At 34.3% G+C, this 12,777-nt stretch overlaps 1 protein-coding gene across 1 annotated transcript; it reads right to left on the bottom strand.

Moving 5' to 3' along the window:
• Positions 1-11,617: 11,617 nt before the first annotated feature.
• Positions 11,618-12,379, bottom strand: LOC113316211. The gene has a single exon (XM_026564430.1). It carries the CDS (start codon positions 12,377-12,379, stop codon positions 11,618-11,620), a length of 762 nt encoding a protein of 253 aa, XP_026420215.1.
• Between the last annotated feature and the right edge of the window lie 398 nt (positions 12,380-12,777).

Below are 12,777 nucleotides of genomic sequence, written 5' to 3'. Positions count from 1 at the left end.
GACCCAACTACTGTAATTTCAAATGGAAAAGATGTGAGAATTTGGAATTCAAGTAAGGATTCTTCGATGGCCAATATATATGAGTTTCTAGATACTAATGCTTACTTAAGATTCTCTAATAAACAGTTGTGGAATCTAAAAATTCCTCTTAAAGTTTCTTTTCTGGTATGGACTTTATGCTTCCAAGGTACGCCAACATTAGATTATCTTTTTATAGCTGGTACAATTCAAGACGCGGCTTGTCTTTTGCGTCAGTTATAAAATGAAACAAATTCGCATTTATTTCTTCACTGTTTTAAACTAAACAAATATGGGATTACTTCTTAGACAGTTTTGGCGTTAAGTGGGTTCAGCCCGACGGAGTTAAAAATGTTTTGTGGTATTGGGGTCCAAAAAAGAGCAATAAAAAATCTAAAAAATTATGGGATATGGTGCCATTTGCAATCTGGTGGAATGTGCGGATGGAGTGAAATGATATAATTTTTAATAATATAGCAAGGGAGGCTAAGCAACTACTTATTGCGGTGAAGTGCTCTTTATTCAACTGGTCATTACATACAAATTTATTTAAAGATATATCGCTCTCAACTATCACATGTGATTGAGATGCTATCTTGCACAACTAATCCTTGTTTTTCTTTTCCCTTTTTTTTCTCTTTGCTTGTAACTTTTTCCACTGATTTAGTAGCGCTTTTCTTAATAAAGTTTTGCCTTGATTGTCAGAAAAAAAAACTATCATTACAAGTTCATTTCACAGAATAAACTGCAAGAACTAGAACTACCATGCTCTAAAATAGAATTCATTTTTGGATATGAACTACCATTATCTTGAAAAAAAAAGTTCTGAAACATGTATAATGGGTACTCATTGTGTGGATTTCGTCGAGGCCTTTCCGAATATATTAAATTTATTAATTTTTGATTTATATTTTGTGAGATATTTATTTATTTTGTTTACGTTAAGAAAATCGAGAGAAACTAATAAAATAAAAAAAATGGTACAATTATATATCACGTGAATAAGTTTGAATAAATATGAGAGAAAGAAAAAAACATTTGAGATACTTTGACATTTTTATACTATAAATATGGACCAAACTAAACTCCCTTTTTGTTAGAGCAACTACAGTGGTGCGATCATAACCAAAGACTAAAGACCAAAAAAAACAACCAAATTTAAGTTTAGTTCATGGTGTTACACTAGGGTGGAAGAGTAAATTTGGTCGGTAGGAAAAAGCATACACCAGGATCACATTATATGCCCACCCCATCACCAGGATCACATTATATGCCCGCCTCATCACCAGGATCACATTATATGCCCGCCCCATCACAGGATCACATTATATGCACGCCCCATCATCCATCAGGCGAACTTTATATGTACGCCTCATGAGGATCACATTATATGTCCGCCCCATCACCAGGATCACATTATATGCACGCCCCATCAACAGGATCACATTATATACCCGCCCGGTGACGAACGAACATTATACGTTCGCTCAACTATATATAGTTTTGGTCTTGGTCCCATATATAGTCTGGAATTTGATTTTGGTCCGACTTTTAGTCTTTACTCCGTCCCGCTGTATCTCGTCTCTGGACCATAGTTATAGGTTTGATCGTCCACCGTGGACGCTCTTAGAGCGTCCACAATGGACGACCAAACCCAAATATTAGGTCCAGTGTATAGGCGTAGTGGGACGGACTATCGATCAAAATTTGATCAAAGATTAAAAACCAGACCAAATTTGGTCTGCGACCAAGACCAAACCCAAATATAATCGGGCGTTTATATAATGTCCGCCTACACAACGGGCGTTGATATAATGTCCGCAATTCATCGAGCGTTTGTAAAGTTAACGCCTGATATAGGGGCGTTCGTAAAGAATTCACCTGGAACGGGCGGAGGTTAAATGTACGCCCCACGGGGCGTTGATATACATGACGCCTGACTACCAGGCGGGGATAAACTTAACGCCTTTAGTGGGCGTTGATATACATTACGCCCCAAGCTTACAATTAAGACCACCATCACATGGGGCGGGCTTTATACCTCCGCCCCATTATTTTTTTATTTTTTTTTTATTTTCTGTTTGAATTCCTCCGAGCGCAATCTTTATTAACGCCTGATTTCAGGCGTAATCTTTACAAACGCCCCATTTCAGGCGTTATCTTTACTAACGCCTGATTCCAGGCGTAAATTTTACCAACGCTCGATGTCCAGGCGAACTTTATATCAACGCGCGACCAAATTTATTCTTCTCCCTCTACACCACACGACGGACTAAACCCAAATTTGATCTTTTTTTTTAGTCTTTGGTCTTTGGTTTTGGTCGCACCACTGCAGTTGCTCTTAGGAGACCAAATTAATTTGAGACCATAGGACCAAACTAAAAATTTACCCAAAATTTATTGTACATGAGGAAGATTTAACTACTACCGTTAAAAATAAGAAAATATCACGCTTCAAATATGTATAGATATATAATATTATATATATTATATATTTGTTAGTTTGAATGATGTTGGCTTAGGTGAGAACTGGGAAGTCAAAACGTTGAAAAACAGATGAGCAGGTAAATGAGTGGGACAGATTAAAGTACTTCCCAGTTAGGAACATTTATATTTTCTTTTCTCTCACGGACTGTCCAACACAAACCCTATTTGCCGTTGATGTGTCTAAAATGATTGGGTATCCGCATCGGATTCGCGCAGGTTCCCTGGACGTGCGCGTCTCAGAGCCGGATACATTGGTGATTTCATATGTAAACGTCACATATTATTTTAATATAAAAATGTATAAAAAATGTTTGAATATTTATATACATATATTATTTTGTTGCTATATATGTTTATTTTTACGCAAATTTCTCATTTATTAATAATTTATTAGCATGTAGAAGAATTACATTCAAAACATATACAACATTTTAGTGGGAAGTATCATTAATTCCATAAGGTGTCTGCGTCCTAGTTTTTCAAAAATTTATCTTTGTCCGCGTCAACGCTACCCACTTGCGGTTGAACTTCTTATTATATATACATTTCTTTTTAAAACATAAATTTCACCGGAGTTTGTTTTAAATTGGTCTAACAAGATTTGAAACGTTAGCATATGAGTAATTCTTATATACAGAAAATAAAAATAAAAATAAGATAATAAGAATTCTACCAACGATAACGAAAGCTAAAATTCTTGAGAAACAAAACTAATTAGTCAGCTTCAACAAAAATGATAAGGGATATTCACTTGGGGTGGATATATAAGACAAAACATTTATTGGTCAGGAATTGGTACACGCCCAAGTAAACTGATACCCTATATTAGCAGCCTAGAGTTTCAACATCAAGCGAAAACTAAAATAAAGTATGATTCATAAATATAAAGTGGTAATTGTGGTTTGCCTATTGATAAAGTAAATGATATTTTTATTACAACTTTCAGATGTACAGACTGAAATGCAAATTAAAATTTGAAATAAGACAAACTATTATGTGATATCTTTCGGAAGTGCATCAGTCTTAAAGGCTCTTTCACTTCAGCTGGATTGAATTTAAGATATCAGACTCCTTTAATATTTAATATTTCTTCTCATCTTTTGAAATCGTTGTTAATCTGTCTAGACCAAATATTTAACTAAATAGAGTAAAAAAAATTGAATGAAGACTTATATTTAACCTTTTTAACAACTGTGAAAACTAATAAGCTTTACACAACCTTGCTATTATATTACAAAAAGTTGATATTTATCCCTTTTCCAGAGATTCTTGTATCTGTTTAAAAGAAAATAGTAAGTATTATGAGAAACGTTTTATGGGGATCAATTGTTACTTGCAAAAAGAAATATTAGGTGATATCAAAGCTGGTACCGATTTCAAAAAGAAGAAGATTGTCTTACCTAAAAAAAAAGGTGGTGTTAATATCAAGAAATTAGATCTAGTCAACAAGGCTCTGCATGTTAAATGGCGTTGGAGATATAAAATGGAGAAAGATGAATTGCGAAAAACTATTATTCCAAATGTTTAATCGTACTGAACCTGTCGGTAAGAGCTTATGGTCTGGAATTCCAAAATCTAAGCACATCCCATAACAAAATGCTTCAGTTCAAGTGCATGGCGGCAACAAAATTTTCTCCTGGCAAGACAAGTGGGTGAACTATTCCCCTCTCTTTACAGACTATCAAGAATTCAACATGATTTTTTAAAAGAAATCGTGGATTATACTAAAAATGTGCCTTCCTGTGACTCAGAAGGTTATGGTAGTTGAGCTAATGTAGTCAATCAATAATCCTAGTATTTCCGAAATTGATGATGACTATTTGACTTGGGTACCTGGTAATACTTTTACTATTAAGTCTTGTTATAATGCTATAAAGGATGATGGATTACTCATATCCCCATCCATATGAATATTATAACCAAGAATCCTTCAGAATGTCATGTTCTTCACTTGGCGCTTATATGTTATAATGTAGCTCCCACTTTGGATACTCTCAAAAATCCTATTATCATAAATGATTGCATTGTGTGTAAAAAGACCGATGTATAAAACAATTATTTTTTATGCATTATGAAGAAATTAGGAAACTATGAAATTTTTTCTTCAATAGTTTTAAGTTGGTTTGGGTTCTCAAAGAAGATGTCGGGGCTAATATTTGAGAATGAAACAACAAGAAAGGAAATTCAATGAAATGCAGGATTTAGAGTATGATTCCATTAACAATCTGGTGGATAATATGGAACGAGCGCAACAAAAGGTTATTCAAGGAAAATATAAAATTATGATAATTTTTCTATGAAGTGAAATATTTGATCTTGAATTGGTCTGTTGTACAAATTTTTTTTGGAGAACATATATTTGAATATGGTTATGTACGATTAAGAGGGTATCATTAGCATTACTTAAGCATTGTTTCATGTTCTTTCGATTATTCAAAAAGTTATATTTTTTGGTGTTTTATTTTCAGCAAGTTCGTGACGGCTGGTTGGCTACTAGCTAGCATTTTTATATCTCATCAGGGCTAACTTATTTAAAGATTTTTTTTTCTGTTAATTTATTCAGTCGTTTTCTAATAAAAAAAGATATTTAGAGGAGATACAAAGACACCACACTATATATCATTATATTGTGATCGCATTTAACAACCATATTTTCTGGTAAATACCCGTTTCACAAACATTGAATACACCACACTATATAGTTGTCACGGCTTAACGATCGTCTTGTCCAGAAAAACGGCCGTTTTACAAACTTTGCACAATTTTCATATACAAAAAGTTGATGGCCCAAAGAGTTGCAAAGAACCAACATCGCCTTTAAAGCTGAAAATGACGCAACTGTGAAGGAAATAAAAGTGAGTTCAGTAAAGAAATCCAAGGAAGATTCAGTCTGGGATTCCACAAAATGAGGGATTAAAATTTTGAAGCAGTCTCTTTTGTCTTAGGAGATCTGATCAAAGTCAATAGAGATCAAAACACGACGAAAATTAATTTAGTTACTCTAGCTACAAATTCTACTCGCTTTAAACAATTTCAATTGGAAAGGTCCAAACTTAATGTTTTTATTGAGAAACCTTAAATTAGTAGGAGTTAACGACAATGAAGATATTTTGTATAACGCGCATATGTCCTTCCATGATGCACGAGGTAGCTCTGCGGACCAATTTGTAACTGATGAGAAACTATTGGAAAAAAATGCTCTCGCAATGCAGGAGCATATCTTGAACTAGCAGCTCTAAAGCTGTTAGATTCACTTGATGTGACATCATCAAACTAGAGTTAAACCATATACTTATTTATTCCCTGTTGTTGTTTTTTTTTGGCATATCAACAAAAAAAAATCATTATCTCTTCACTAGCTCCTTGTTAAATAAACTTCAAGTGATTATTAATGTTTCTGTACCAGATATATTGGGATGAGTTTTCTCTCTAAACAATCTTTAAAAAACAATTTATAAGCTTAATTCAGATTCATATATGCAACACAAAACTGAATCAAGGAATTAAGAGTACATCATAATTAAGCATTACCAACCATGCATCACATGAAAAGCTTATCCTTGTCTGAAGTCTCTAATACTTCCAAGGCACTTTAAAATGTGAATCCTATAAAAATGATTCGGGCTTAATGCCTGAGTTACAATATGCGTGTTCCTAGCAATTTATTGTGTAAACTATATGTGGTCCAAAACAAGAAAGATCACAGATTATGATGAATCTGCTCGTTTTAAAAATAAAAGTCAAAAATAACAGACAATAATAAAACAAAGATTGCTTCAACCGGATTATAAAGTTTTGCTATAATTGGAGCGTACAAATTTTTTTCTCAAAATTACGAAAACTACTTACAGTTTTTGATTAAAAACACTATTAATCGAGAAACACTTACAACTGTTATGTTCAATCAAGATATTACAAATAACATCCAATCTTCGGTAGTTGGGAAATTATAAAAGAGTCGCTCGATATAAATATCACAGTAAAATCTGTTTGAGAAATTTATCAAAACATGAAGATTAACTGTGGTGACGAAAAAAACCGCTCTCTCTCTCTTTCTCTCTCTCTCTCTCTTTCCAATCTTTTCTATCTGAAACTTCCCAAAACAATGCTTGATTTCCCCAATTTCTTCCTGATTTTCCTTGATTTGTTTGGTATGATCTGATATTTCAGATCTGCCAGACATATCAGAATCTTATGTAAATTATAAATAAATAAACCATCACTCTCTTAAGTGATTTAGGTTTTAGTTTGTTTCAATAGTCAATCATCAATGACATGTAGTTCTTGCCATTTAGATGTTTTCTCATCGCTAATGGTTTATATTGGCCATTTAGTTGTTTTTCTATTTGTATTAACATCAATCTTTGATATATTCTGCAACAATTTTTTCAAGTGCATATATTCAAGTATATTTTATGAGATACTTCATTCAAACATGGTGTGAATCCTTTTATACAAGATCAGTGGCTGCTGGTTGTGACTACAATTTTGTGGGTGATTTTCTTCTTCTTAATGGAGAATCAGAGTTTGAAGACTCACAAGTCATGGGTGACTTTCTTCTTTTTAATGGAGAATCAGAATTTGAAGACTCACAAACCAAAATCAAAATGGTTGAATTTAATTTCAAAAGCCATTTGTCGTAATTCTAAGAGGAGTTACATACAATTAGTATGTATGGTGTACTCTAGTTCCTTTGTAATGGGAATTTTCATTATCATTTGTACTATTTTTTGTTTGAATCTGATGTACGAATTGTTTACAGTTTTTTTTTTTAATACAAAAGTCGGTTGCATTGATGATTAAATCGCAGTTTTATCTGCTTGAATACAGTTCTCAATACCCGTAGGATATGAGTTGTTCCAATCTGTTTTGACAGGTAACTCTATAGAGAACTTTGCAGCTACATGTGTTGCATTATTAACTGCTCTTTTAACAAAATAACATGACCAAAACTCAAAATGACTAAGTAAACAAATGCAATCTTCAATGATATTGTTATTGGTCCAGTGAACTGCTCTCCTGTGACCACTGAAAGCCATCACCATATTGTTACAGTCACCCTCAAAGTGGTCTTCTTTTAGCTCTATTTCCTTTGCTCATTTGATTGCTTCTAATAACGCCATGTCTTCGGCTTGTTCTGCATCTACTGTTGTTGTGGGAATGCATCTAATTCCATGGCAGATTCCTGCAAAACCACGCCAAATTAAACCAAGTCCAGTAATTCCTGTTTATTTATAAAATGCAGCATCAAAGTTGATCTTAAAAGCTCCTTGGTTGGGAGATTCCCAGGATGTAGGTTCTGCATCATTATTATTACTAATTTGATGATGTATAGATCTGTGAGATAACCATTCATTAAATTCCCTGTTAATCCTCCCTGCAATTTCCTGAACATTAACCTGTATACTATCAAATACTAAAGCACATCTCACCTTCCATATAATCCATAAACAGGTAGTAATTTTATCTGTATTAACTACTTGAATAGTAGTGGTGATAGCTGCAGTTAAGAAATTACTCACCAACCAATCATGTAACACAATATTCTCCATGTAAGCATCAAGAGAAGGATCAGTTGCTCTCCAAATTTCTTTTGTGACATGGCAGTCACAAAATAAATGTTGGAAATCTTCCTTAGCAGAAGTACAAAAGGGGCAGATATCAGGGCAAGTAGAGAGGTACTTACATATCTTATCCCTGGTAGAAATACAATCTTGAATGCACTTCCACAAAAATGTTATAATTCTTGGTGGGAGATCATTCTTCCAAAATCCTTTCCAGTTCCATGTACCATGTGTAACAGCAGTAGTAGAGCTTTGAATGATTTTATAGGCAGACTTGACAGTAAAAGTACCATCATGAGTGTGCTTCCATCTCAGTTTATCACTTCCATTAAGAGGAATTCTAATCCTAGTGATTTTGGCAACTGTATTAGCATCAAATAAGGTATTAATGGTGTTCATATTCCATTGCTTTGTATCTTGATCTAAGAGTTGGTTAACAGTAACATAGTGGGTAGAAGCTAAGGTGTTGTCAACTGGTTTACCTGAATCTGCAAGCCATATATCTTTCCAGATTTTAATTCTGTAACCATATCCTAATTCCCAGCAAACATTTTTCCTAATGATTTCTAATCCTTCCTGCAAACCTTTCCAGATCCAAGAACCTGAACTATTAGAAATATCAGTTAAGGGATTACTCCCAAAAAAGTATTTACTTTCCATGAGCTTGACCCATAGAGCATCTGGGGATTGTAACAAACTCCAAGCCAATTTAGTTAAAAGGTCTTTGTTCATAATAACAGACTGTTTGATCCCCAGTCCCCCTAATTCTTTAGCTAAAGCAATTTCTTTCCATTTTTTAAAGTACATACCTTTTTTCCCCTCTTTCTTATTCCACCAGAACCTCATATGAATAGTATCAAGCTTATCAGTCAGCTTTTTAGGCATCTGGAAAACAACCATTTGGTGATTTGCTAAGGTGCCTAAAACAGACTGAACTAGAATAGTTCTCTCAGGCTGATTCAAGAAGCGAGCTTTCCAGTCTGCAAGCCTACCATAGTTGTTATCAATTAAACTAGAGAAGGATTCCATTTTATTTTGCTGCAAGAGAAGAGGCACACCAAGATATTTATCATTTAAAGATAATTTTTTAATTTTCAAAATATTGGCTGCTTCATTCTTTACCTGATTTGGGACCTTAGAGATAAAAGATAAGCCTGACTTACTAAAATTGACAGCTTGGCCAAAGTAACTCCTGAATTGATCAATGATGGTACTTAGATTCCTAGCTTCCTTTGAATTTTCTTTTGTGAAAAGCAAATAATCATCTGCAAAAAAAAAAAATGAGAGATACAAAGAACATTCTTGTTTACTTTGTAACCATGAATTCCTTCTATTTCTTCAACATTCATTAGAGCTCTAGAGAAAGAGTCCATAACAATGATAAATAAGTAGGGAGATAAGGGGTCCCCTTGTCTTAGACCCCTTTGAGGATTGAAAGTATCACCAGGAGAACCATTTAACAATATAGAAGTGCTTACTGTAAATAAACATTGATTAATCATGCTACAAAAGTCATCACCGAATCCTAGTCTAGATAGAACATTCAACAAGAAGCTCCACTCAATTCTGTCAAATGCCTTTGACATATCAAGTTTAATAGCCATCCAACCTTTTTCAGCTTTACAATGTTTCATAGAGTCAATTAACTCATGGGCTATCACAATGTTATCAGTTATTAATCTACCAGAGAGAAAAGCTGATTGAAAAGGAGTTATGATTCTATCAAGAAGACCTTTTAACCTAGTAGCTAACAGTTTAGAAATGATTTTGTAAGCAACATTACATAAGCTAATGGGTCTAAAATCTGCAGCAGTTTTAGGATTATTAACTTTGGGAATAAGGCTGACAAAATTATGATTGATTTGTTTAAGCAAATGTTTACTTCTAAAGAAGGATTGGACCATTCTGACAGTATCATCACCAACAGTAGACCACATTTCCTGGTAAAAACCAGGTGGAAATCCATCAGGACCTGGAGTGGTCCATGGTTGCATACTGACAACTACATTTTTAACCTCATCATATGTTGGAATTTCAGTTAACATGTTATTATCCTCATTAGAGATGCAAGGCATAATGTAGTCTAAATAAGAACTAGGATTTGGTGGCATAGCAATTCTACTCATTTTAGAGAAATGACCCTTCAAATTAGCAACAATATCAGCTCTATCAGTTAACCAAATACGCATGTCATTTTGAATGGTATCAATCTGGGTTCTTTTCCTTCTAAAATTTGTTTTATTATGAAAGTAAGCAGTATTTCTTTCACCAAATGTAAAAACTTCTTTCTTACCTCCAGAAATCTTCCTCAATATCATACCAGTTTTTAAGCTTAGATTGCACATCCAAAACAACATCAGAGTTAGGAGCATGATTATCATTTAAAAGATTATGCAGAGTAGTTTCCAGCTTATTTATTTGAGTAGATATATTACCAAAGACACGGTAGTTCCATTTTCTAAGATCATGTTTAGTAACAGTCAAAGATTTGGAGTGTCTAAAAGCAGGAGAACCCATTCCATATTTTTTCCAGCTGTTTTCAATGAGTTCTTTACAAGTGGCATCTCTAAACCAAGCTCTATTGAACCTAAAGGGTTTAAAAACTTTAGATTCACTTCTAGTTGTAGTTAAGAGAATAGGGCAGTGGTCACTGGCCATAGGAATGAGGTGATAAACAACAGCTTTTGGATAATTATGTTGCCACTCAAGGTTGGTAACACATCTATCTAGTCTTTCTAGAATGAGATCTTGACCTTGTCTCATATTTGACCAAGTAAATGGGTTCCCTGTGTAAGACATACTATGGAGACTACAACTTGAGAGAATATTATTGGCCCTATCAATATCAATTTGATTAACAGGATTTCCTCCCTCTTTTTCATCATGACTGAGAATGAAATTTAGGTCCCCTATGACAGCCCAAGCTAACTGGTGTTGGTTAGCTATATTCATAAGATAATCCCATTGGGCATCTCTAATATCCTCATCCAAAGCTCCATAAACAAAGGAGAATAAGGATTCTCCAGTCCTAGCATCAACATTGAGAATACAGTTGATAGCATTATACTGACAGTCCACAACTTTCAAGTCAACACCATCTTTCCATAAAAGACACAACCCACCAGAAAGGCCTATTGGTTCATGGAAAAAAACATTGGGATACTTTAAGGGAGCTATGTATCTTTTCATCTTAGACAGCCTATTTTTGGTTTCAGATAAAAAAATTATATCAGGATTTTGGCCTCTAACTAGATCTTTTAGATGCAACCTAGTATATTTATTACCAAACCCACAGACATTCCAAGATAATATCTGCATTTTACTAATAGAAAAACAGTTGCAAAATTTACCAAAAGATAAAAAGTAGAGATGAGGATTTAAAATGTAGTTATTTAGTTTAGAGCAAACCTTTTTCCCTCCTTTTGTGTTCTCAGCATGTTTGTCCTGATGAATGGCCTTTGAAGTTGTTTTTGTCTCCATATGATTATCAGCTAATCCAGTACTCATGTCCTGCTCCTTGGGGAGTTTCTCATTTCTTTGCCTCTTGCCTAGTCTTGCCTCTTCCTGATCTTCAGCTCCAGTATAGTCATAACTGCTGGTACATTGATCTTTATACCATCTTGTGGTGGAACAAAAGGAGTCTTCTTGATACTATTCCTCTGGATTCTTTTAGGAATCTGAATCGTAGCTCTTGGTTCAGTCAGCTGCCATTTTCCTTGAATTTTTTTAGTGCCAAAGTAGTGGGCTTTTTTATGCAGGGCATCCAGATATTCAGCAGCAGCTTTGCATACACCCTTCTTATGGTTGAGGATAAAGCAGTCATTACAAACCTTGTTAGGTTGTTTTTCATAGAAGAATCTAATCCATCTTGTGCAACCTGCTTCAGTCATAACCAAGACTCCCCTTCTTAATGGTTTGTTAACATCAAGCATAACACACACTTTCACAGGATCTCCAGCTTTTGGAATTACATCTTCAGGATCAACAACAATAACTTCTCCCATAAGAGCCCCAATTTTCCTTACAGTATCCACCTTTAAGTGTTCTAGCAGCAGATGCCTTAGTTGGATCCAGAAGGCTTGGTTAGTCCAATCCAGTTCTTGATATGGGATAGTTGGATTGTAGTGATGCAGCATTACAAGATACCCAGTTATACTCCATGGTCTTGTTACAAAGATCTTTTTAAGAGTATCCAAATCTTTGAACTTGAATACCATTATGTTGGTATCAATTTCAATTACTTGCAAATCATCTTCAGCAAGGAATGGCCATGTGAACCCAATATTATTTTCTATCAACTTCAGCCCCATAGTATTTTCATTGATCAGTTTCCCTATCAAACAGATATCCCATTGATCATTTTCCTCAGTTGTTTCCTCTTCATTGTTATGCTGGATTATCTCTGAAGAATCACCTAGTTCAATTGTTGTTGTCTTGAATTGTTGAACTAGATCTGAAATAGATTGATCATTTTCCACAGTATTGTGGAAAGATGAATGTGATTGACTCCCGTTGTTTGGTGAATAGACACTAAAAGGGATATGGTATATATAATGATACTGAGTGTTGATTAGGGTTTGAAAATCTTCTACAGAATAATACCGAAAAAATTGTATATTCTATTTTAATTTGTTATCTATAATTATGGAAAGAGTATAGCTGGAGATTGACGTTACGAGGAAAATTAGGAGCAGGAGCAAAATTTGGT

This window comes from Papaver somniferum, chromosome 10, assembly GCF_003573695.1.
Source record: "Papaver somniferum cultivar HN1 chromosome 10, ASM357369v1, whole genome shotgun sequence".
NCBI classification, from domain to species: domain Eukaryota; kingdom Viridiplantae; phylum Streptophyta; class Magnoliopsida; order Ranunculales; family Papaveraceae; genus Papaver; species Papaver somniferum.
The sequence above is the reverse complement of the archived record's forward strand: the minus strand, read 5'-3'. Positions and strand labels throughout refer to the sequence as shown.